The sequence below is a fragment of the Pungitius pungitius genome, chromosome 6 (genome assembly GCF_949316345.1).
Source record: "Pungitius pungitius chromosome 6, fPunPun2.1, whole genome shotgun sequence".
In the NCBI taxonomy this organism is placed as follows: domain Eukaryota; kingdom Metazoa; phylum Chordata; class Actinopteri; order Perciformes; family Gasterosteidae; genus Pungitius; species Pungitius pungitius.
In genome coordinates this window covers 10,964,670-10,991,527 of record NC_084905.1, presented here as the reverse complement: position 1 = coordinate 10,991,527, position 26,858 = coordinate 10,964,670, and the positions used below count along the sequence as shown (strand labels likewise).

The window sequence follows — 26,858 nt, the reverse complement described above, 5'->3', positions numbered from 1 at the left end:
TCACGCCCAGGTAGTTTTATGAAAACTCTTGATTTTAATAACTTTTGACCCCAAGGGGGTCAGGATCAACTGGCCCGATTTTGAAATCGATCGGATTTAAACTCTCGGAGGAGTTCGTTCGTTTGTAAAACCAAAATACGGTGGAAATTGCGAAAAAAAGGCCAAAATACAGTAAATCACCATAGCGCCCCCTAATGTTCGATTTTTTTTTAATTGTCAGGGCAAGTTCTAGGACCCAATGTGAACATGTCCTAAAGATTTGGTGGCGACAGGCCTTTTACTTTTAAAGTTATTGGTCTTTCCTTTTTAGGCCACACCCACGACAAATTGATTAGTCCATCAATTAAAAACTAAATGAGATATCAACAAGCTTTTAATAACTTTTGATGGCATTGAGCCAATGATCATTTTGGTGAAGATTTCGTCAAAATCGGACCAAGCGTCTGGGAGGAGTTCGCAAAAACGTGTTTTTCACAAAATTCAAAATGGCGGCCATAAAACGGTAGGCGCATTTGCATACCATGATTGACTTTTTTGTAGAGCACATCCAAGAGCACCTGTGTGCAAAATTTCAAGTCAATCCGTAAAAGTGGACAAAAATGTCCCCAGAGGCAGCACTTTAGGGGGCGCTAGAGAGCACTTTTTTTCATCGCCAAATTGCGCGACCCCAAGAATATATAAATTTTTCGCACTTCTGAAGCGCACGCAAAAATTCAAGAGTTTTTGAACATGGCAAAGGCCCCAAAAGTGCGATTGAAGTGGTGAAATAATAAGAATAATAAGAAGAATTCTTGCAATTTCAATAGGGCTTTCGCCCGACTTTCAGTCGGCTCAGGCCCTAATTAAAGCTGCAAGCAGCGATGAACGGGCCTTCGCCTATTCTCGCACGTCGGGGCGGGGCGGCGGTCGGCCGGGCTCGCGGGTCAAAAAAGACTAAAGAGACTAAACGAATCACTCTCGGGGCTGCCATTCAAACCTGAATCTGCGGCCTCGCGAACGGAATCCACCGACGCCGGGCTGTTGCCCCGCTGCAAAAGACCTGCGGAGTAATCGTTACGGGTCTCGGGCACGATGACCACAATAAGTATCACAGCAACACTTGTCTCGTTCTCCAGTTTGCGTCTGTATAATTGATTCAACACATATACACATCCAGTGCATTTTTCTTGTCCTGTATATCTTAGATATCATAGATGCAGTCTCAATCAAGGTTAATTCCCAGAAATATCCACCTGTAATTACCTTAGCTGTTATTTCTGCCTACTATAGTTCCTATTGACCAACTACATAAGGGATATTTCCATACCATATTGACTATGATAAACGTATACAACTCTTATTCACATATGGACGTTGCACTTTAGAATGTGTATTGATTAACTCGGCATGTACCAAACCATATTGACAAGTAAAAAAAACAATATGACTAAACATGACTGAATAAATCACCGCCCAAAACATGTTAAAGATAAGTGGCATTATAAGTACAATTTAAGTGCTACCATTTGTTAGTGCTACGGTTTGCTAGTGTTTTGGTCAAGGTAGAGTCTAAAAAGGTGTGTCTTGAGTTTTCGACGGAAGATGGAGAGGCTCTCTGCGGTCCTGATGTCATCAGAGAGCTCATTCCACCATCTGGGAGCAGGACAGCAAAGAGTCGCCATCTCGTCGAGTGCTTTTCTCTCAGTGAGGGAGGAACAAGCAGCTTGCCAGATGCAGATCGGAGTGCGTGGGTTGGGATGCAGGGTTTCACCATGTCCCGGATGTAGACTGGTCCCGATCCATTCACAGCGTGGTCCGTCAGTACCAATGCTTTGAACTGGATGCGGGCAGCCACTGGTAACCAATGAAGTGAAGGGAGAAGCGGTGTGGGAGTATTTCAGAAGGTTGAAGACCAGTCGAGCTGCTGCATTCTGGATGAGCTGCAGTGGTCGAATGGCGGTAGCAGGGAGACCTGCCAGCAGAGAGTTACAGTAGTCGAGGCGAGAGATGACAAGAGCCTGAATCAGTACCTGCGCCGCCTTCTGAGTGAGAAGGGGTGGTATTCTCCTGATGTTAACGGTGTTCGCCAAAGTTAACGGTCAGGTCCTGAGTGGGCGAGTTTTTTCCAGGGAAGAAAAGTAGTTCAGTCTTGTCGGGGTTGATCTTCAGGTGATGGGCGGACATCCACTGGGAGATGTCAGTCAGACATGCAGAGATCCGTGCCGCCACCTGAGTGTCCGAGTCGGGGAAGGAGAAAATTAGTTGGGTGTCTGTGTTTTACAATTATGCAGACAGAACAAAATATACATAAAGAAATGCTTTCCCACCTCGCTGGAGTTGAAAGCCACGTGTCCAATGTGCCATTCCCATTGATGGTGGCATGACTTTGCACGTGGCATCTGAAAGTATTTGAGCACCAACATGTATTATCAGAATACGATTAGGGCTGTCAACAGATTATAGACAATTAACTAGTTAATCACACATTTTGTAAAACATTTATCTTGATAACAATATTTTTTTCTCTTATATTAACTGTTTACAGTTTAGTAATTTGTTGTTTCAACTCCATAATGAGCTTGACGTGTGTATATTATTTCATTGGAATGAGGGGCATATTAATCATATCATTTAATGTTAGATTCATGCTCATTGTGAAGGAAATAAATATATAACATTGAAAAGCATTGAAGACGCACATTACATTACGTGTCATTTAGCTGACGCTTTTAAACAACAAAGTAGTTAGTTAGCTGCTGCGAGTAGTAGTGTGTAAATAAAGTGATTCAATCGGGCCAAGTTATTTAGGGCACACGGAAACGTAAACAAAGTGGCGCTAATAGCGTGAAGAGGGGTCTTTTATTCCCGTGAAGCTACCGTAGTTAGCTTTACAGGAACAAAATACGTATGCTAGTTGATGTTCTTCAAGCATAGCATAGGCTGCCCTGGGCTGTGCTAAATAGTGCACAGCAGCCACAGCCGGCAGTAAACTCAAATTAGTGTGACAAATCTGCTCTAAAGTGTAGTTATTTAAGTCAATAACCTCAGCAAATAGAGTAATCTGAACCACTTTGTTCGTTAGATCAGCCGGAGACGCGGAAAAAAAGAGATGTTTGTGACGGGACGTCCCTTAAGCAGCTAATAGCACCGAATTAGTGTTAGCATGTTTACAGTATCCCCGCTATTTAAGTGGGTAAGACTGAAGAACGCACAAGGAAAAAGTCATCACTCACCTACCAAAGCGTTTCCACTTGGTTTAGTCCGTTTGGATTTAAGCATAGGTGTGTAGCTAGCAGTTTAAAATATAAAATACGGACTTGATACGAGCTGCAGCTGTTCAACGCCGGGGCTTCAATGGCGACCTCTCGCGATAACAGCATTAACTCACGCGACACTACGAGCCGCCCTCTACTCTGCGCATGTCCGTCAACAAAGACTGCTGGGTAATTGAGTTCTTTAACGTAACAGTTCCCCGTAACATCTAGTAAAATCCCAAAACGTGTTTGCATCTCCACCCGTATGTTGCAGAATACGTCTATTTAAATCCAGATGTAAATATATTGAACTGTCCGTGTTATTTGTCCAGGTTAGATGTGTCGTTACTCGCAACCAGCTGGCCGGTCCGCCAGCTGAGTGCCTCAGTCTGCTGTTTCATTCTGTTCATGTGCCACGGAGCAGCTTCTGTCCTTAAACTGAAACGATTTTCACAAACCTGCTCTTAAGTGTAGTTATTTAAGTCAAACACATCAGCAAGGAGCGTAAACTGAATCATTTTGTTCGTTAGATCAGACGACACGCGTTTAAAAAGAGGAGGAAAAAAAAATAATTTCGTCGGGAGTCGATCCCACGACCATAGCATCGGGGGGCCAACACCTTACTCACTGAGCTATTCTTTCAGATGGATTTGAGAATTCGAAAACTCAATCAAATAGGATTGGTCACTCTCCGCCAAAAATACAGGTAATATTCACACTAAAAAAATTATAACTGCCTTCCTGTTTGTTTTAGAGAAAATTCCTCAGAGACTTTTTTAAGTCTCCCTTTAATACATTTGGTAAAAAATCAGAGGACTTGTCGGTCAAACAGGGTGCGGGCGGGGCTTCGTCAAAATCTTCCAGGGGGCGCAATGGAGGCAATTTTTCACTTTTGATCCAAAACTGCACATCAGGTCTGTAAAGGTCATCACGTAGAATACTCACAGAGGTTTTCAAGAGTTTTGGAGTGTGCCGAGGCTCAGAAGATGTGCTTGAACTTTCATGCGGAGATAGCGTCGTCACAGCAACAAAGTTGGTCCAAAACTCCCAATTCTCACTGTGAGCCATCGTCACAGTCTTACGTCTTATATTCCCAGATTTGAAGTTGATCAGATTAAAGGGCTAGGAAATGGACATGTAAATGTACAAACTTTGCATTGACCTAAGCCAATAGGTGGCGCTATACTTTTTCGAAAATCACTGCATGGCATTACTTAAAGGCCTACACAAGCATCATGAATATACATTTATAGCCAGAAATATCAATGTTCCTTGGAGTTATACCATTTTACATTTTTGAGAAAAATCGTCAAAAATCGTCCAAACTGCACGCAAGCTCACGGCCAGGTAGTTTTATGAAAACTCTTGATTTTAATAACTTTTGACCCCAAGGGGGTCAGGATCAACTTGCCCGATTTTGAAATCGATCGGATTTAAACTCTCGGAGGAGTTCGTTCGTTTGTAAAACCAAAATACGGTGGAAATTGCGAAAAAAAGGCCAAAATACAGTAAATCACCATAGCGCCCCCTAATGTTCGATTTTTTTTTAATTCTCAGGGGAAGTTCTAGGACCCAATGTGAACATGTCCTAAAGATTTGGTGGCGACAGGCCTTTTACTTTTTAAGTTATTGGTCTTTCCTTTTTAGGCCACACCCCCGACAAATTGATTGGTCCATCAATTAAAAACTCAATGAGATATCAACAAGCTTTTAATAACTTTTGATGGCATTGAGCCAATGATCATTTTGGTGAAGATTTCGTCAAAATCGGACCAAGCGTCTGGGAGGAGTTCGCAAAAACGTGTTTTTCACAAAATTCAAAATGGCGGACATAAAACGGTAGGCGCATTTGCATACCATGATTGACTTTTTTGTAGAGCACATCCAAGAGCACCTGTGTGCAAAATTTCAAGTCAATCCGTAAAAGTGGACAAAAATGTCCCCAGAGGCAGCACTTTAGGGGGCGCTAGAGAGCACTTTTTTTCATCGCCAAATTGCGCGACCCCAAGAATATATAAATTTTTCGCACTTCTGAAGCGCACGCAAAAATTCAAGAGTTTTTGAACATGGCAAAGGCCCCAAAAGTGCGATTGAAGTGGTGAAATAATAATAATTAAAGCTGCAAGCAGCGATGAACGGGCCTTCGCCCCCTTGCACGTCGGGGTGGGGCGGCGGTCGGCCGGGCGCGCGGGTCAAAAAGAGACTAAGGAGACAAAATAAATCACTCTCGGGGCCGGCATTCAAACCTTACTCTGTGGTCTCATGAACGGAATCCACCAAGACAAGGCTACTGCCGAGCTGCAAAAGGCCTGCAAAAAGTTGACAAGTCACATCAGGAGTCTTAATAAATAGGTTGAGGCGATGTACAAAGTGCAAAACCGAAATAGAGGTGAAAAAAAATGATCTTCCGCACCTGGAATCGAACCCGCATCTCCAGCGCCGGGGGCCGAGTGCTCTACAGATGTGCTATCTGCTCTGATACAATGTAGTAATTCGAAACGTCCCTCAAATAGGATTGGTGACTCTCTTGCAAAATTACAGGGAGTGTTCACACTAAAAAAAATTATAGCTGACTTCCTGTTTGTTTTAGAGCATAGTCGTCAGAGACTTTTGCTTCAGTGAGCAGAGCAGAGACAGTTTATGGAGATCGCAGAGTAAACGTGTTTGCATCTCCACCAGTATGTGGCAGAATACGAGTATTTAAACCATAGATGTAATTATATTAAAGTGTCTGTTAGCTGCCCCGCTACCACAAGCGCCCCACGTCAGCTGTTCGCATTAACTCAGCATGTACCGAACCATATTCTCATGTAAAAAAACTAAACATGACAAATTAAATCACTGCTCCTGCATACTGAACAAATATTACATCCTGGATTCATTAAATACATTTTAAGTCACATCAGGAGTCTTAATAAATAGGTTGAGGCGATGTACAAAGTGCAAAACCGAAATAGAGGTGAAAATAAAAAGATCTGCCGTGCTGGGAATCGAACCCACATCTCCAGCGCTGGGGGCCGAGCGCTCTGCAGATGAGCTATCTGCTCTGATACAATTTAGTGGTTTGAAACGTCCTTCAAATAGGATTGGTGACTCTCTTGCAATACTACAGGGAATATTCACACTAATATGGTTATAACTGACTTCCTGTTTGTTTTAGAGCATAGTCGTCAGAGACTTTATTTGAAGTCTCACTTTAATACAATTGTTAAAAAAATCACCACAATTGTAGGTCAAACATGGTGCCGGCGCCGCTTCGTCGAAAACTTCCAGGGGGCGCAATGGAGGGATTTCTTAGCATTTGATCCAAAACTCTACATCAGGTCTGTAAAGGTCATCACCTAGGACACTCAATGAGCTTTCCAAGAGTTTTGGAGTTTGCCAAGGCTCAGAAGATGTGCTTGAACTTTCATGCGAAGATGACGTCGTCACAGCAAGAAAGTTGGTCCAAAACTCCCAATTCTCACTGTGAGCCATCGTCACAGTCTTACGTCTTATATTCCCAGATTTGAAGTTGATCAGATTAAAGGGCTAGGAAATGGACATGTAAATGTAGAAACTTTGCATTGACGTAAGCCAATAGGTGGCGCTATACTTTTTCGAAAATCTTTTCATGGCAATACTTATAGGCCTACACAAGCATCATGAATTAAAATTTCTAGCCAGAAATATCAATGTTCCTTGGAGTTATACCATTTTACATATTTGAGGAAAATCGTCAAAAATCGTCCAAACTGCACGCAAGCTCACGCCCAGGTAGTTTTATGAAAACTCTTGATTTTAATAACTTTTGACCCCAAGGGGGTCAGGATCAACTGGCCCGATTTTGAAATCGATCGGATTTAAACTCTCGGAGGAGTTCGTTCGTTTGTAAAACCAAAATACGGTGGAAATTGCGAAAAAAAGGCCAAAATACAGTAAATCACCATAGCGCCCCCTAATGTTCGATTTTATTTTAATTCTCAGGGGAAGTTCTACAACCCAATGTGAACATGTCCTAAAGATTTGGTGGCGACAGGCCTTTTACTTTTTAAGTTATTGGTCTTTCCTTTTTAGGCCACACCCCCGACAACTTGATTGGTCCATCAATTAAAAACCCAATGAGATATCAACAAGCTTTTAATAACTTTTGATGGCATTGAGCCAATGATCATTTTGGTGAAGATTTCGTCAAAATCGGACCAAGCGTCTGGGAGGAGTTCGCAAAAACGTGTTTTTCACAAAATTCAAAATGGCGGCCATAAAACGGTAGGCGCATTTGCATACCATGATTGACTTTTTTGTAGAGCCCATCCAAGAGCACCTGTGTGCAAAATTTCAAGTCAATCCGTAAAAGTGGACAAAAATGTCCCCAGAGGCAGCACTTTAGGGGGCGCTAGAGAGCACTTCTTTTCATCGCCAAATTGCGCGACCCCAAGAATATATAAATTTTTCGCACTTCTGAAGCGCATGCAAAAATTCAAGAGTTTTTGAACATGGCAAAGGCCCCAAAAGTGCGATTGAAGTGGTGAAATAATAAGAATAATAATAAGAAGAATTCTTGCAATTTCAATAGGGCTTTCGCCCGACTTTCAGTCGGCTCAGGCCCTAATTAAAGCTGCAAGCAGCGATGAACGGGCCTTCGCCCCCTTGCACGTCGGGGGGGGGCGGCGGTCGGCCGGGCGCGCGGGTCAAAAAGAGACTAAGGAGACAAAATAAATCACTCTCGGGGCTGGCATTCAAACCTGACTCTGTGGTCTCATGAACGGAATCCACCAAGACAAGGCTATTGCCGAGCTGCAAAAGGCCTGCAAAAAGTTGACAAGTCACATCAGGAGTCTTAATAAATAGGTTGAGGCGATTTACAAAGTGCAAAACCAAAATAGAGGTGAAAAAAAAAGATCTTCCGCACCTGGAATCGAACCCGCATCTCCAGCGCCAGGGGCCGAGTGCTCTGCAGATGAGCTATCTGCTCTGATACAATTTTGTACTTCGAAACGTTCCTCAAATAGGATTGGTGACTCTCCTTCAAATCTACAGGGAATATTCACACTAATAGAGTTATAACTGACTTCCTGTTTGTTTTAGAGCATAGTCCTCAGAGACTTTTGCTTCAGTGAGCAGAGCAGAGACAGTTTATGGAGATCGCAGAGTAAACGTGTTTGCATCTCCACCAGTATGTGGCAGAATACGAGTATTTAAACCATAGATGTAATTATATTAAAGTGTCTGTTAGCTGCCCCGCTACCACAAGCGCCCCACGTCAGCTGTTCGCATTAACTCAGCATGTACCGAACCATATTCTCATGTAAAAAAACTAAACATGACAAATTAAATCACTGCTCCTGCATACTGAACAAATATTACATCCTGGATTCATTAAATACATTTTAAGTCACATCAGGAGTCTTATTAAATAAGTTGTGGCGATGTACAAAGTGCAAAACCGAAATAGAGGTGAAAATAAAAAGATCTGCCGTGCTGGGAATCGAACCCACATCTCCAGCGCTGGGGGCCGAGCGCTCTGCAGATGAGCTATCTGCTCTGATACAATTTAGTGGTTTGAAACGTCCTTCAAATAGGATTGGTGACTCTCTTGCAATACTACAGGGAATATTCACACTAATATGGTTATAACTGACTTCCTGTTTGTTTTAGAGCATAGTCGTCAGAGACTTTATTTGAAGTCTCCCTTTAATACAATTGTTAAAAAAATCACCACAATTGTAGGTCAAACATGGTGCCGGCGCCGCTTCGTCGAAAACTTCCAGGGGGCGCAATGGAGGGATTTCTTAGCATTTGATCCAAAACTCTACATCAGGTCTGTAAAGGTCATCACCTAGGACACTCAATGAGCTTTCCAAGAGTTTTGGAGTTTGCCAAGGCTCAGAAGATGTGCTTGAACTTTCATGCGAAGATGACGTCGTCACAGCAACAAAGTTGGTCCAAAACTCCCAATTCTCACTGTGAGCCATCGTCACAGTCTTACGTCTTATATTCCCATATTTGAAGTTGATCAGATTAAAGGGCTGGGAAATGGACATGTAAATGTAGAAACTTTGCATTGACGTAAGCCAATAGGTGGCGCTATACTTTTTCGAAAATCACTGCATGGCATTACTTAAAGGCCTACACAAGCATCATGAATATACATTTATAGCCAGAAATATCAATGTTCCTTGGAGTTATACCATTTTACATATTTGAGGAAAATCGTCAAAAATCGTCCAAACTGCACGCAAGCTCACGCCCAGGTAGTTTTATGAAAACTCTTGATTTTAATAACTTTTGACCCCAAGGGGGTCAGGATCAACTGGCCCGATTTTGAAATCGATCGGATTTAAACTCTCGGAGGAGTTCGTTCGTTTGTAAAACCAAAATACGGTGGAAATTGCGAAAAAAAGGCCAAAATACAGTAAATCACCATAGCGCCCCCTAATGTTCGATTTTTTTTTAATTCTCAGGGGAAGTTCTACAACCCAATGTGAACATGTCCTAAAGATTTGGTGGCGACAGGCCTTTTACTTTTTAAGTTATTGGTCTTTCCTTTTTAGGCCACACCCCCGACAAATTGATTGGTCCATCAATTAAAAACCCAATGAGATATCAACAAGCTTTTAATAACTTTTGATGGCATTGATCCACTGATCATTTTGGTGAAGATTTCGTCAAAATCGGACCAAGCGTCTGGGAGGAGTTCGCAAAAACGTGTTTTTAACAAAATTCAAAATGGCGGCCATAAAACGGTAGGCGCATTTGCATACCATGATTGACTTTTTTGTAGAGCACATCCAAGAGCACCTGTGTGCAAAATTTCAAGTCAATCCGTAAAAGTGGACAAAAATGTCCCCAGAGGCAGCACTTTAGGGGGCGCTAGAGAGGACTTTTTTTCATCGCCAAATTGCGCGACCCCAAGAATATATAAATTTTTCGCACTTCTGAAGCGCACGCAAAAATTCAAGAGTTTTTGAACATGGCAAAGGCCCCAAAAGTGCGATTGAAGTGGTGAAATAATAAGAATAATAATAAGAAGAATTCTTGCAATTTCAATAGGGCTTTCGCCCGACTTTCAGTCGGCTCAGGCCCTAATTAAAGCTGCAAGCAGCGATGAACGGGCCTTCGCCTATTCTCGCACGTCGGGGTGGGGCGGCGGTCGGCCGGGCGCGCGGGTCAAAAAGAGACTAAGGAGACTAAACAAATCACTCTCGGGGCTGCCATTCAAACCTGAATCTGCGGCCTCGCGAACGGAATCCACCGACGCCGGGCTGTTGCCCCGCTGCAAAAGACCTGCAAAAAGTAAATGAAATGTAGCAGAGACAGTTGGTGGAGATCGCAGAGTAATTGTTATGGGTCTCGGACCTGCAAAACGTAAGACTTAAAAGACAGTGCAGGGTTCTAAATTGGTTTGAGATTACAACTTTCATGTTGTTTCCAAAAAATGCAAGGACACCGTAGGGAATTGAACCCCATCCCAGTAAACCAGGAGTACCATTACCAGTGCCTTTTGCTTTTTAGGTAACATGTAAGGTAAAGCAAACCTACATCTCAACAGCATTTTAGTGGCAGTATAGAATTTTACCATTAACCTTATACTATACCGTTACTAAATTATTAAACAAATGCATTAAATTAAAATTTAAAAAAGGGGGTCTAACCCATCAATACATGCCAGTGTTATTGCTGTTGAAACGCAGTAAAAGAACCTTGTTTTAAAACTATTTACACAAACATGCATAACATGATAAAAATTGCAAAGACAATGTTCATTTAATGAGACATACATGACAGACCAACATTTAAATATATTACAATTACATTTCATAGAAAGTGTTATTTATAGATTATAAGAGAAATAATTGAAATTATTATGTCTCTTATAATAACTAAACTTTAAAATGAGGTGAAGACCATGATATTAAGTAATAAATAAATAAATAAATGGCATAGATTATGCCTTGACATTGTGGAAGGTTTTAGTTGTAAAAGAACACACAACCCCCTCGTGATCACTAAAATACATTGGCACGACTTCTGCTTCCACTTCAAACTGTGTAGTTCTAACATACACGTGGTCAATCAATGTCCCCTTCTCAGTCGTAGGTTGTGTGACAATCTGGATGTAGCCATTGTCGGTCATAAAATCGCAAATTGTAGACGACTTCCTAATGTCGTCATTAAAATCTCCCATGACAGTGATCGTGTTACTCCTTTCTTCCAGCCAAGAAAGTAATTTTTCCAAATGTTCTTTAAACAAAGACATGGCATACGACGGTGGCCTGTAAATTACTGCTAGCAGCATGTCGTAGGTGGCACAGTGAAACACTAAACATTCTATATTGACATTTGGTACTTGTAGAATGTTGTATGACAAGCTGTCTTCAGTATACATGGCAACACCCCCATGTTGTTGGGCTTGTAAATCAAGTAACACGGGGTGTCTGCTGTTGTACGATGTACTACGAGGACAGCTGTCAAATGTATAACCAATGATGTTGACTGACTCTTTTAAAGAGGTTTCAGTCAGCCATGTTTCGGTCACAGCAATACAGTTAAGCTGCAAATGCTGTGTGGACAGGAGCAAGTCTTTGACATGTGCTGGCAAACCTTGGACGTTCATTAAAAGCACTCTAAAATTGTGTGTGTACGATTTGTGTCCTGTGCTATATGCACATAAAAATGGTTGCATGCACTGAAGTGCTTCCTGCACATTGTTGTTGCAATAGATGGCGTCTTCTTTAAAGTCCTGAAGAATTAATCCTGACAAAGTTGTGATGCGACTTAATGCTACATATGCTTGTCCTGCAGCAAATATTTTTTTAAGCGACACTACAGCGTTAGCAACAGTAATTCCTTGTACTTTGTGTATCGTACAAGCCCAGGAAAGTTTAAGGGGAAATTGACGACGTAATCCACCTTTGTTTGTGACCCTATCTTCTTGGGGAAGAATAGGTGTTGAGGTTAAGAGGTGGCTTGAAGCACAGGCATGATTTCCCCTAGTCTGTGCGCCAACCTCTTTATCATCAAATTGAACGTACACAATTTTTGGAAAGTTATTTCCAGTGGAATTCACTATGTGTGTCACTGTGCCACAGACCCCATTCACAAGTCCATCCATCATGTCTACATTTTTGGTCAGCATGACGCGAGCGTTCTCACCTAAAACCAGTTGCTGAGCTAAAGTGGTGTTAAAGACTGTGGCATGATGTCCCCGTTTCAATTCAAGTTTTCCCGTTTTCTTGTTGCGTTCATAATCCTGAGCATCTATTTTGACATGATCTTCACATGTTTTAAGTAGCTGCTCAACATTATGAGTCTCAACTTGTGCATTTGTGGGAAAAATGTGCAAAGATGAACTCTCCTCACCAGTTTCACGTGTTCGAAGTAAACTGGTGTCACTTGGCAGCATGGGCGTTGATTTGGAACGTTTCCTCAATCTGTTTAACAATTCAGCAAATGCAGTGTCTTTCTGCCGCTGAATCACCGTCAACTCAATGATCTTGAAATTGGTAGACCACAGATCGTTTCCCAAATCATCCACATACAAAGCCTTACCTTTTACTGGAGGCAACTGGAAGAAATCTCCAACCGCAATCACACACACATTACCAAATGGGGAAAAGTTGCCGCTCTGTTTAATTTGTCGTAATCTACCATGTACGTATGCCAATAATCTATGGTCAACCATTGAAATTTCATCGATGACTAAAATTTGAAGGTTACTGTATTTGGCCCTCAAAGTATTTATCTTTTCCTCACCCAAAGGGGTGTAAGGCAGTGTGACATTTGTAGCAATGCTAAACGTGGTATGAATGGTTGAAGCATTCAAGTTGTATGCAGCAATGCCTGTTGGAGCAGTTAACAATACACACAGTTCATCAGGGTGACGACCCAGTGGGGAGAGTAACCTCGTTGCCTCGTATTGAAGTGCCTTGATCAAGTGGCTTTTTCCAGTTCCTGCACCACCGGTTATGAAAACATGAAAGGGGACTGGATTTTGACCACTTACCTTTTGCAAACACCACGTTCTTACTTGATAAAAGATGGACATTTGTGTATTGTTCAGACTACGAACTAATTTCAACCCCTCATTTCTGCTTAGAGTGTTTGTCTTTTGCAAATGTGCAACTTGTTGCTGACTAACTGCAAGATCAGGAATACTTTCTACGTGCTCTTCTACCGTGTCATTGGCTCTGCGCTCTTGTTCACTTTCTAGCCGCTCCAATTCTTGTTCTGGGCACAGTTCACACCACGCATCTTCCAGAACACCAACATCATCAATACACTGTTGTGCGGTATCCAATTCCTCCGAGTCAACTTCAAACAGTGCTCGGTTTTTGTCAACGATGGACTTCACGGACTGTCGTGATCCGTCGTTACAGGTAACATGACCATTTTCGTAAAATAGTTGAAATGTTTCACAGTTAGATGGTTTTAACTGGCTGTCAACACGATATGGCATGAATAACTGCAATATGCTTTGGAAAAATTTCTCTGGACATTTAGTCTTGGAAAAGCGAGCATAACGGACAACTGCAGGTTGAGACCTTGTTCTTTTAACAACAAAACCGAGATTATTCTTGAGTTGAATTCTATTGTTTGTACGTTCATTTTTTGACAAAACCCGATACTCCGATGCAAAAGATGCCAGACACACATCATTGAAAACGGCATCATTTGGTCTGTTCTTATAACGGTCTTCTAAGCCAATCATCCACATGTCTGCCGTTGAGAGATTTGTCTTGTCTGCCTTTTGTTTTAACACACTTAACGGCAGACTGATTTTGACAGTAGTGTCTCCTGTTGGCACAAACTGAACCTTTCGCGAACATTCCTTAAGGTGCATGCCCGTCAACCGATACACAGCCTCCTGAGCACAAACGTCTCGGTTGTGCAGGTAAACACTTCCTAACTTTTTTAATGCATCTTTAGCATCGACATTGCCATGCTTGGATGCCTCTCTGTGTGCATTTCGCAACAACAATCCCATCTCCTTCTCTGCCTTTGAGATGTATGAAATGATATACACAACGCAAGCATAGGCATTAACCACGTACTGAATGTCAAGGTTTGCATCCCAGCATTTTAACAAATTCCTGTTGTACTGATTGATCCACACTTCATCAATGTCTCTTTTTAAAACAACATGTGTATTTCTGGAAACACAGTTGTACGCAGCCTCAAACGTAGTCTGATTGATCCCCAATGCTTCAAACAACTCCGCTACACAACCAAAATTAGCCTCCTCATTTGACAGAGCCAACTTAATGGATGTCATCATTTTCCTCGCAAGTGCCCTCTTCTTCTCTTCTGCAGCTAAACGTTCTTTATGTCCACATCCACACGGTGTCAAAGGAGTTACGTTACACAGACAGGTTTGTTCACATTCCTCGGTTTTACGACATATAAAAGTGCGAGTGGATGCTGGCCTGGGAAAGTTAAATCGACAAATTGTGTGCTTTTTCTTACACGATTTTGAATGTCTTTTTGAATGTTGTTGCACAGATGTCACAATTGCCTTTAACGGCTCGTCTTGTGATGGCAATTCACAGGTGACATATTTATCAATGAATTGAACTACTTCATCATCTGTGTTTTTATCAAGTTTTGGTGCATTCTCAATCCAGAAAAGACAATGCACATGAGGTGACCCCCGCTGTTGAAATTCCACCCGATAAAAAAAGTCTATTATCTTGCCAATTGGCTGTGATGGAGACATGAGTACCTCCCGCAAAAAACAATGCCACCTATAGTCAAACATCCTTGCCGCAGTGACAGGATTGCGTCGCAGAAGTTCGCATCTCTCAGACCATTCTAAATCATCTAGTGTTTGTGTCCTACCTTCTTGTTTCAAAATACTAGTGAGAAGTGACTTCCAACGTAAATCTGCAGAAGAAAAAGAACAAAACCATGTAGGGACCCCAAGTTGACGCACACAAGCCATGAGGTCATGTTGAGCTCCCTGCCAAAAAGATGGGGTTCCTCGAATAGGCTTAAGGAAACGGAACCCATTATCAAACTGCAGCAAGTTTTTTAAAGTTTCCTGATCCTTCAGTAAATCAACATCAATTGATTTGGCGTTATGGCCTGCTTTTCCCTTACGCAATGCTATTGAGACACTGGATATGACTTGTTGCACCTCTGATACATACTGTGAATAGAAGATATATTCTACACTGTTACCAAAACGGTTATCTGCATTCAGAAGTCTAAGGTTCAAATATCGTGCTAATGTCAACTTTTGTTGCCTATAATCATGGAATGTATTGGATCCCTGTGGAAACAATACAGGAAAGCTCTTGGCTTCGTTGGAAATATCTGTTAATAATTTCACTGGAGTGCTACCTTCAGCTGGAGCCAGATTTAACGTACTGTCAAAATACTGATCCAATACTTCTTGACCAATATCGACAGGCATCAGACACGTGTCTTGAAACATGCAGTGCTGTTGTCGATCATGTAATAGCTCATCACTAACATCTGGAGCGGTTTGGTTATTTTCGGCATCATTATCTACATTTTTGTCTTCTTCTCTACAAAAATCATTTAGCCAATTTTCATTAAATTCTACATCTTTATAATATACATTAGTTTTTTTCAAAACCATCAGTGCTTTTTTAATGCGTAAGGGATCTACAAATTGATACTCATAGTGGCCTTTATAAGTGAGCTTACGCTTTAACTTAACACGCAAAAGAGATCCGTCCATTTCTGAACGTGGAAGCAAGTTAGTAGTCTCAACGATATTGGCTGGAACACACGTCACAGGTCCATGGACTCCATTTTGACCTCCTTTAGGTAAAGCCAACATTTTCATAAAAGGTATGTGCAAAGCAATCAAATGCTGTTCCAAGCTGTTTAAACAAGCCAGTTCTTCTGGAATGGGATGTACTTGCATATTGTTCAGTACACATTCAGGTGGCATTACTCCTCTCTTAATTTTAGAATGACATGTGTAACAGATCCATAGCTTTCCTCTACCCATATCCAGCCATTTGCATGGTACTACACAATCATCATCACATTCATGTAAATGATTACGTGAGATACATTTCTCAGCAATTAAAGCTATGTCCTCACGGTTACCATAGTCATTTTTCCAATGTGACACCTGATATTCGAAAAGCAGTCGATTGCAAACACAACATACAAACTCTGGTCCTTTTCTTACCTTTTCAGAAAACTGCTCCATGACAAAATCAAACAGTTTTGACTGTTCTTTCCTTTGTTGAAACCTTGTTTTATTACGTGCAATAACACGTTTTTTATGCAGAATATTTCCATATTTGTTTTTACTCCTTGCCTTCACTTTCTGCCTGTAAATGAGATTCGTCCAGTATTTATTTTTGCTAAATTCCTTTAACATTTCTTTGTGCAACTGGTTTTGTTGATATTTATTTTTGCTGAGCTTCTTAACGTTCTCTTTGTGTAACAGATTTTGTTGATATTTATTTTTGCTGAGCTTCTTAACGTTCTCTTTGTGTAACAGATTTTGTTGATATTTTTTTATGCTTTGTTTCTTTTTGTTTTCTTTGTGCAAGTGGTTTTGATGATATTTATTTTTACTGAGTTGCTTTACATTTTCTTTGTATAACAGATTGTCCTTATAATTGGCTTTACTCATTTGCTGGACTCTCAGTCTATGTGACAGGTTTTCCTGATATAGCTTTTTACTCGCTGTGTTAAGTTTCTGCCTACGGAAGGAACTTCCTAAATATAATGCCTTTAATTGGATGCCCTTCTTCCTTTTCAAATAGGTTGATAATTTAGTAGGACTACAGATGTTTGAAGAATCCTGGAATTTTACATTTGACCTTCTCCTCATGTACTGGGTTTCAGATGAGATATCCATTTTGCATAAATCAAAGCAACTTACTTCAGTAATATGTTTAACACAAAGTACTGGCTCATAGTGATTATTCTCATCATGTTTTAGGTAAATTGCCACTTCAGACAAAACTGGATTCACAGAATTGTATTTGAACCACTTTTTACCACTGTATATATATATATCCAGTCCAAAAGCATTTGCAGTTGCTTCAATTTCTATTTCTGTGGCATCATAACCAACATATTTCATGTGTGTCTCTTTAATATAATGGGATATTGAAGCATATCCCTTTTCTATTATTTTAATGTTATCAATCTGATCTTCCATATATTTTACAACTGCAAGCCTAATCTTTCGGTGACATTTTTGGGAACCACTGACTGCTTGAGCAATTGCTCTAAAGAAACTATTTTTATCCTTTACAATTGTACGAGTTTTGCACACAGCACCTAATGAACCACTCATGGTTGGTAGTTTAACATCCTGCTTTTCATAGGACAAGTTATACAAATTGCATACTGATTTTGCTACGTCTGAGGTCAAGGGATGAAATTCCCAACATACGGCAGGTACATCATTGAAAATTACACTATCTATGTCCTTGGCTGGAAATGTACTATGTAGTTCTGTGATATCATCTTCAACAGATTCATCACTCAACATTACAAAATCAATGTCTGTTGCTGGCAATGAACTATCCGGCTGCTCGGAGATATCTGCAACAGGTTCAAGCACACAACTTGTATCAAAACGGAGATTCTCCAAAGTATTCATTTTTCTCTTACTCTGTCGACGAGAATAGTCAGTGGAGCAAGGTGTGTCCTCTTTGCAATAACAATAACAACTCAGCATGCCAGGCTGTTGAACACAAACCACAGACTCATAATGGTTCCCATTGCAGTTTTCCAAATACAGTCCCTCAGTGGTTAACTGTTTGCTTGTGCAACTATATTCAAGCCAGCGATTAGTGTGATATGTGAAAATACTTATTCCCAAAAAATCTGCTGTTGCCTGAATCTCAATTTCAGTTGCCCAACTGCCAACATAAGACATCCGTGACAAAATGAGATATTCTGTGATTGAATTATACTCACTTCTCAAATGACACGTATATGCTTCAGCATTACTTTTTATGTGTTTAACCACAGCAAGGCGAACTTTTCTGTGATACCTCTGTGTACCACTCACAGCTTGACTGATGGCTCTAAAGAAGCAGTTTCCATCACCAACTATTTTGTCATTCAAACATGGAGCCCCCAACGCACCAACGTTTGTAGATACCGAATCACCTTTCTCTGACACGATATCTAACTGTTTGCAGAGAATTTGTGAAACCTCATTACAAAGTGGACGAAACTGCAACTGTTTACTGATGACATCACTGACAAATACGATGTCTGGCTCAACCTCAGTAACACTGGTTTTTATTACCGGTGATGTACAAGTTCCCTTTGCCACCTTACACATTGCACCTGTCTGACTGGCAGAGCTGCCAAGTGTTGCATTGGTTTTTACCTTTTTTGAGTTGGTGTTTCCCTTGGACACCTTACGCTTTGTACCTCTGCGTCTGTTAGAGCAGCCAGGTGTTGGTTGAATACTCTTCTGATGTAAACTAGAACCCAACGTTGTCTCAGTTACAACAGGGTCGTTCTGACCAAAGGACAAGCGGCCGCTATCAACTAGGTCATTCTGAGTGACACAAACACCAGCAATCTCAAATGGCTTTTGGGATGTGTTTAATGCTTCCGCAAATCTGCATATGTGACTAAACAGGCCTTCAAAGTCACTAAAATACACAACAACACTTTGTCCTCCAGCATCTACCATTCCAAGTGCATTGCGTGCATGAGAGTCAACCACGGCATAACGTCCTTGTTGACAAATTATTGCACATGTACTGCCACGTAATGTCATAAGGCACGTGTTATATTGTGTGAGAATCTTTTGTAACCCCTTTCTTAAAGTGACGTGTACACCTAGCTCAATAAGCTCTCCCTCAACCAAATCAACATCTCCAGTAACATAGTCACCATATGAAAAGTCATACCTGCGTCCATTAATCACAGAGTCTTTGGGAAGATCTGGTACACATAGCAGTTGGGACCCACCACTGATGGCGTTGGTGGCACGCAGAGAAGAATACAACTCATCGCCTGAAACTACAACCTCATCCAGATCGCTGGACTGCCATGAAAACACACAGTGAGTTGAGTGTTTTGCTATGCTCACCAAACCGACGGCCATGCACTGAAGTCCGCCATATTCAAACTGACTGTCTCCTTGATGAAACGATCCCTGGACAGATGTTGTAGGACATTCAACACTGACAGGACGGCTGTCCTCAGGGTGAACTGCAACTTCCATGTCGCTGTCTGAAAGCCCTTCTACACATTCCACATTATGCTCCTTCACAGAAATGCTACTGATGGCGTACCACTTTGCGCCAAATGACTCCTTCAGATTTCTGATGTGAAGCATCAGGTCATGAAGACTGCTGTTGAAGACAGCCACAGGTGTGCCAACACTAGATGCCAACCCAGATGCATCACGTGACCCACAATCAACAAACACCAAGTGTTTGTCGTGATGAATAATGGCAGAAACCTCACCATACATGTTCAACAGACACATGCCATCCCTCAACAAGTGTTCTTGTAGCACTTCATGCAACTCAGGCTCTTCAGCAGAGTCATTGAAATGTCTTTGCTGCGGTTTACCAATCCTTACCTTAAATTTTCTGCCAAAGACACTATGCTGTTGAATCAAGGTGCACTTCCCTTTAACGTCACTACTTTTACCTGCTTCAGCTACAAACATGTTTAACTTGCCACCTTCTGTACAGATGTCATCAATATCTGATGCTTTCCAGGTACACACAGGAGCCAGGACATGCTTTATTACAGCGGCAACACTGCATGCAGTTGATACATTTCCATCATCATGCAGTGTGTCTTCTCTACGAGTCCCTGCAACAACGGGTGGGGGCATTTTCTCTGAACATGTGCACGACTCACCTTCACGACTTACCGCACCACTGATGGTTTTGGCATCGTAGCACTTCCCTCGGGTGGATTTGGCAGATCGTTCTCGATCACACTTACCGGCGATGAATCTTTGGTTGTGTCGCTTACGAGACAATTTCTTCATCTATAATTAGGGGCAAGAGAAGTGTCGCTTACGAGACAATTTCTTACGAGACAATTTCTTCATCTATAATTAGGGGCAAGAGAAGCGGTAACAATTAGATGGTCATTAATTTTTGACACAATTGGTCAGAATTGAAAGAATCAACCACGACAATTAAGTAGAATGGAATGCACCAGAAAAATGTCTAAAAACAATATAAAATTAAGATACCTTCAGCTTGATAGACCCTTCCTCATCACCAGTAGAAGACGACCCTTCAGACTCCCCCCCACTCGGCAAAACCTGGATGTCAAAACGTCTTTATTTTTTCAATATATATTATATATATATATATATATATATATATATATATATATATATATATATATATAAAAATAAACAGAACCATCTACTGGACTGAAAGTAATTGATTTGTACTACAGGCCAGCAAATAACGTTTCCCCTCACCCCTATGAAAAAAAACAAAAAAAACAATGTGCAACAACCTCGTTTGGGACAGCTTCCTGCTGAACACCAGTAGATGACGACTCCTTCGAACCTTCTCCACCTGGTGTTTCTGGGACCTATAAAAAGAAAAACACCCCACAATTTAGAAGGAATTCCACATTAAAATGAAATTGGAATAAGGTAGATTTCCAAAAAGGACCACCAACCTTCTTTGTTACAGCCTCCAAAACCCTCATATGGGAGTATTGAGCAGCGACCTCCGCAAAGGTTGGTGACGTTTGCACCTACAAAAAGAAGGGCATTAACTAGACAAATAAAAACAAGCATGTTTCTATATATGGTTTCACAAGTGAGTCACACTACAAATGTGTGGTTGCTGCCCATCAGTTACATAGACACTGTATTTATTAGCAGGGGAAAATTGGTTGGAAATATCTATATTCTTCAACACAAGAAGAAGCGGACTAAAATACTAAAAATCCCTCATTTGCAATTCAATATAATTTAGTAAAACATAAAAACCATGACTGCACATCGAATACCACCTAGATTATATAGAGGTCAGTTGTAGTTATTAAACAGGAGTGTATATTTTCTCCCTTCCCCATTTCCCACACAACGGACTAACCTTGACGGAGGCAGCTTCTTTTGGAACACCAGTAGAAGACGACCCTGCCGTCTCTTCTGCACCTGGTGCTGCCTGGACCTTAAAAACACCAACAATATTAGAAGGAACTGCAATTTATAAACATGATTGGAACAAGCTAATTTCACACAAAGTTGACAAACCTCTTTTTTGACAGCTACCGAAACTCTGGTAGGCTGAGGTCTGGCCATCACCTCTGTTGAAGTTGGTGACGTGTCCACCTAGAAGAGGAGCGATAATTACAAACAAATACAAGCACGTTCTTAGTATGTTGTCTGGAAACCCCCAAATGCTGCAACAAAACAACCTCTGCATTCTTAAACGATTCGTGTTATGAATAAATACATCATTTTTTAAATACCTCTGTTATGTGTGGAGGGACTGGAGTGCATTCCTTAGGGCTAGGAACATTCAATGGAGTAGTGTCATCCATCTTCACCAACGGCACCAAGCTAGACCTGGCAGGGGTTAGCGGGACGGAGCAATCCTTCACCTCATCCTGAAAAATGTAGACATTGAAAGAAGAATGTCAAAAATGAATCGATTAAAAGCCAACTCTACTAGTATAATAACATTGTGTGGTACTTAGAAAAAAATATATATATATATATATATAACCAACCTGATTATGAAGGATCCTCCTCCTTGGTTGACCGGGTGGTCTCCTCTGTAATAAGAAACAAGTTTTATTTTACAAGCACATAGTCTTTGACTGTGACTTCAGTGCTGTGAAAAACGTCAAGCTAACAAGTCGTGTGTGCAAACTATTACATTCTTTAATGACAAGTTACCATATAAGATTCTCAACAAAGACAATTAGAATGGATACCTTTTTGATTTGTGGAGAAGCTGGTGTGCAGATCTTCGGGCTAGGAAGATGCGATGGAGAAATCTTATTCATTTCTGCCAACCTTGCCCTACTAAACTTGAGAGGATTTAGCAGGACAGAGCACTCCTTCAGCACTTCCTGGTAAATGGAAATGTAGAAACAACGGTAACAAATCCCTTTTCTCAAAGGCAAACCATACTGGCATACTTCATCATTATATGCTGCTTTGACTTAAACAAGAACAAACAACCAACCTGATGGTGAAGCAGCCTTCTTTTGGGGGCATCGCATGTTAGATGGAATTGGCCGGGTTGTTGCCTCTGTAATAACAAACAGAATAGTTTTAATCCCACACAAGTACATTTCCTTTAACCTACACTTTGATGAGGTGTTTTGGAAATATTGGTTCTTTAAAGTGAACCATTACCTTCCTGCCCCTTCCAACAATTGACCACTCAAGATCTGGTTGACGTGGTATTTTTGGAGTGCATGTGGGGACTGATGGTCTTTGAGAAACCAGTGGCTTCACTGCTGAAGATGAAGGTAGCAGTGATGGCTTGGGAGAAACCAGTGGCTTCGCTGCTGGAGTTGAAGGTAGCAGTGATGGCTTGGGAGAAACCAGTGGCTTCGCTGCTGGAGTTGAAGGCAGCAGTGATGGCTTGGGAGAAACCAGTGGCTTCGCTGCTGGAGTTGAAGGTAGCAGTGATGGCTTGGGAGAAACCAGTGGCTTCGCTGCTGGAGTTGAAGGCAGCAGTGATGGCTTGGGAGAAACCAGTGGCTTCGCTGCTGGAGTTGAAGGTAGCAGTGATGGCTTGGGAGAAACCAGTGGCTTCGCTGCTGGAGTTGAAGGCAGCAGTGATGGCTTGGGAGAAACCAGTGGCTTCGCTGCCGGAGTTGAAGGTAGCAGTGATGGCTTGGGAGAAACCAGTGGCTTCACTGCTGGAGTTGAAGGTAGCAGTGATGGCTTGGGCTCTGGAGTGATTGCGGTTCGGCGTGTGCTGGGAGAACGCTGTGGCTTTGGTGCTGGAGTGACAACCGGCACTGATGGTCGGAAAGAAACCTGTGGCTCAGGCGGGGGGTGAAGTTTCTAATAATGACAAGAGTAATACATTGTTTTAGATACATAGACAAACATTAAGCAAAATAAAATTGATTCATAATTAAGTGGCATCAGAGCATTGTTGAAAAGGCCTACTTGATAGGAGTGATGCGCCAGCCACTTCACCAGGATCTTCATCCCACCATCATCACTCAGGTGCACCTGTAATAAATAATAACAAGCGAATATACAAAACATGAATGTAGATTCAACATCAAATACATAACAGTATGTAGAACTTTTCCATGTGCAATATCAAAACAGCATGTACTTACGCCGTCTCTGACCCAAAGTTTACGGTCTTGGAGTGGAAAGTACTCTGCAATGGAACAGTACTTCACACCTGAGAAATAGAGAAAAGGAAATTAAAGGTTACTTGAACTGTAAATTATGTATCTGCCTAAAAAGCAATAACCATACATCCATTACAGTGTATGTAATCTACAGTCTTTAATAAACTTACTCATCCGTGCAGTGACATCACGGAATTCCTGTCGCAACAGGTCCTGGTCTTTCACCTCACAGTTGAGGCGTGGGGGAAAGTCCAGGACAAACACCTACATGAACAAAGATGTACGTAATATTATGAATTCCATTCAGTCATGACTAATTATAGCAGCTCATACCAAAAGATTTATAATTACAAAAGACAAAAAAACACGTACATTAGGAAAGCGTTTGGTCACACTGGTCATGAGCTTGGCAAAATCAGCTCCTGCTTCACTGACGGAACGACTGGCTGTCAAATTGTTGCTTGGAGCCAGGACACAAAGTGCATCAGGTTGGTGAGTGAGAACAGTGTTCTCAATCTCCAGCTTCAGGTCAGCTGCGCTCCCCCCAGGGATGGAGAGGAAGCCAAAGGTGAGGATGCCGTCCGGCATAGTCACAAATCCATCTGCAATTGCACGCAGGTGGGAGCATCCGAGAACAAGCACCAACTGGAACAACAAAAGGGAGTGAATGAAAACCACACATTCATTTAGATTAAATAGTTTGTCCATTTCTTGTAAAATTAAACTACCTTCTTGTCTGGAAACTTGGGTGGAATGACCAATTTACGTTGTCTTCCAGTGAGGGAAGACTTTGGCCATGGGCGCACAAAGTGACGCCGACCTGTGCCACAGCCTATGTAAGAAAAAGAAAAAAAAGTGAAACCTAATGTAATTTATGTAATAGGAGTGCTGTTTTAAGAACAAATATTATATGATAATATTATATGATAACAGGACAATAGCTATTCCCACCTTGCTGGAGTTGAGAACCGTAGCTCCGCTCTGCCATGCGAAACTTGGCAGCCTCAGAACGGAAGAAGGACTTTCCGCGCGGCATCTGAAAGTATTTGGGTGCCAATATTTAATATTTAAATGACAAGATACACTCAGGTCTACAAGTCGGGCAGTAGTGGATGGTGAACGTTGGTAAAAGCGACCGATCTACTGACCCGATTTAAACTGTTACGTGATAGCAGTGTTTCCCCCACCTTTATAACAAAAACGCCATTCTCCCACACACAGCAGTTCCGCGCCGACATGCGCGCGAAAATATGTCCGTGAATGCTCACATTAGCTAACAGAGCTAAAGCGTTAACTACCAACTCCGATACTTTGTGCTCTGTCCTGCAAATAACCGACACTCGTTTAGTTTGTGAACGAAGTAGTTATGCTAAACTGTGTTGGTTCCCCTCAGAATTACTGACGGCAAGGAAGAATGTAGCTTCGGCAAACTTAAGTTAGCTTAGCGTTAGCTCGCGTTAGCTCGCGTTAGCTCGGAAGCGCAAAATGGACGAGCCTCAAGAATGATTATAATATTAAACTTACCGTTAGTCTGAAGAGTTTTCAGGCGATTGGTGGAATCAAGAGTATCTCTCAGTGTGTGGTAGTGTAAGTATTTGTGTGGATTAAGCAGGGTACAATTTTTTAAAAAGTACAGAGCTCAGGGTGTGGTTCCTTGAAAATCAGACGAAATTCAAAGAGGAAGAGCGACCGTTGGAGAGTCGTATATATACACACCATAGTGACATCCGGTAGAAGTTGTCAAAATAAGAGTCGTTAGTGTTTAAGAATACGGACCGTAAAAGGAATTGCACAAATAAGGTGCTTAACCTCACGGCAAGAACCGTTGTTATTTAAAGCTAATGACCGCACATATTACATGTTCTTCATTTACTTGTACCACTGACTTAATTTGTCCTTTATTTCTCACATTTTTAAATTAATTAAATCACGATTAAACCTGCGTTTTACTTTTCAAAACAAATTTGTCTAAATTAACGAGTATTCACTTCGGACAGCATGTATACTGAAATACATGTTGTTGTTCTATTGTATTTTGGAACACCAAACTAACACACGTGTAGAACGTGTTTACAAGCGACTCTTCCTACTGTCCTCGTGCACTTTTCTCTAAACTCTCCATCACTTGACAACTGCCTTTGAAGTAAGAATCTCCTAACGTTTTGCCACGACGTTTCAAAACCACAACGGTACACAGGGCGGTCCTCTGCAGGATAGATGTTGACAGAAGTAGCCTAGCAGCTTAGCTTAGCCTAGCAGATACCAACATGTTACGGGCACTATCAGTACTAACGCGGTCCGTTTGTCACTCACCCCCCTTCTGGTTGACACGCTGAGTAATTCCTCTGCACAGGTCCCCGCTGTATGTCTTGTCTCTGTTCGTTTTACTTCCAATGAAAAAAGCTCTCTCCATCTTAAACTTGTGTGTCGCTCTCTCCCTTCTAAATGACTGCTGGCACGCAGCCGTGTGGACTCGCGTCTGGACACAACGCCCACCACCGGAAGTTGCGTTAACTGTATTAAAAGGTTCTGAACAGTATTGATCTAGATCAAGTTAATAAGTAATCGTAGATGGCAATAATCTCTTTGATTAAGGCAATCATTCAGACAGCCCAACGTTTTTTACTTACCTTGTAATATGCGCAAGCTAGTTGCGTTCATTAGAAAGTATCCGATGGCCAAACAAAACCTTTCACGTCATTTCCACCAGCCTCTAGCCCACTTGTAGAAATAAATGCTTCCAGAATAATATCTCATGTTACCGTTCTACATGGTAAAACTTAAACTGTGTATGCAGCTGTCATAATCCAGTTAGCAGCCGGACTGACAGCTAGCTGTCTGCCTACGGTGGCCGGAGTGAGAGGCTCACTCGCTTTTTTTTTTTTTCTTCATTTTCGTCGGCGGTGCTGTTTTTAAAAATAGAAAGAATTAATTAAGTTTCTATGTAACTTTCACGCTTGAACACAAATTAAGTTTATATGTATTAATTAATTGTAATAATAAAATAATGCATTTTTGAGATTTGCATTTTTGAACTTCAGGAGCTATATTATAGCCCAATCAGCTTGGGTGTGATGGGAGGGGCTTTGCGGTGAAGTCGAAATGCAGCTAACCGTCAGCAGGATTTGAAAGAGGACGAGTGGCGCTATTTTTATTCATCACATCCAGCTATACATTCGTAAGTATCCATGAGTATATTGATTTAATGCTTATATTGTAATGAATGACACCGTTGTTCAGAGCTTTATTGTGCACTACGTATAGCTATACATTTGTAAGTATCCATGAGTATTTTTGATTTAATGCTAATGTTGTAATGAATGACACTATTGTTCAGAGCTATATTGTGCACTACCT

The 26,858-nt window shown here is 41.4% G+C and overlaps 1 protein-coding gene and 2 long non-coding RNA genes across 3 annotated transcripts; all 3 read right to left on the bottom strand.

Annotated features, from left to right (window-relative positions):
* Positions 1-1,835: 1,835 nt before the first annotated feature.
* On the bottom strand, positions 1,836-3,332 carry LOC134131258 (uncharacterized). Its single transcript, XR_009956659.1, has 3 exons — positions 3,213-3,332; positions 2,307-2,378; positions 1,836-2,208 (listed from the first exon to the last, which is right to left on the bottom strand). It is a non-coding gene; the product is annotated as an uncharacterized LOC134131258 (long non-coding RNA).
* A 16,981-nt stretch (positions 3,333-20,313) lies between these two features.
* LOC119201417 (uncharacterized) lies at positions 20,314-24,942 on the bottom strand. The gene is made up of 11 exons (XM_062563184.1): positions 24,453-24,942; positions 24,230-24,333; positions 23,874-24,146; positions 23,672-23,765; positions 23,484-23,551; positions 21,642-21,779; positions 21,424-21,501; positions 21,263-21,340; positions 20,841-20,918; positions 20,673-20,750; positions 20,314-20,469 (listed from the first exon to the last, which is right to left on the bottom strand). The coding sequence occupies exons 1-11, from the start codon at positions 24,535-24,537 to the stop codon at positions 20,389-20,391; spliced, it is 1,155 nt and encodes a 384-aa protein (XP_062419168.1). The 5' UTR covers positions 24,538-24,942; the 3' UTR covers positions 20,314-20,388.
* Positions 21,935-22,653, bottom strand: LOC134131266 (uncharacterized). Its single transcript, XR_009956669.1, has 3 exons — positions 22,537-22,653; positions 22,364-22,429; positions 21,935-22,247 (listed from the first exon to the last, which is right to left on the bottom strand). It is a non-coding gene; the product is annotated as an uncharacterized LOC134131266 (long non-coding RNA).
* Positions 24,943-26,858: the final 1,916 nt, after the last annotated feature.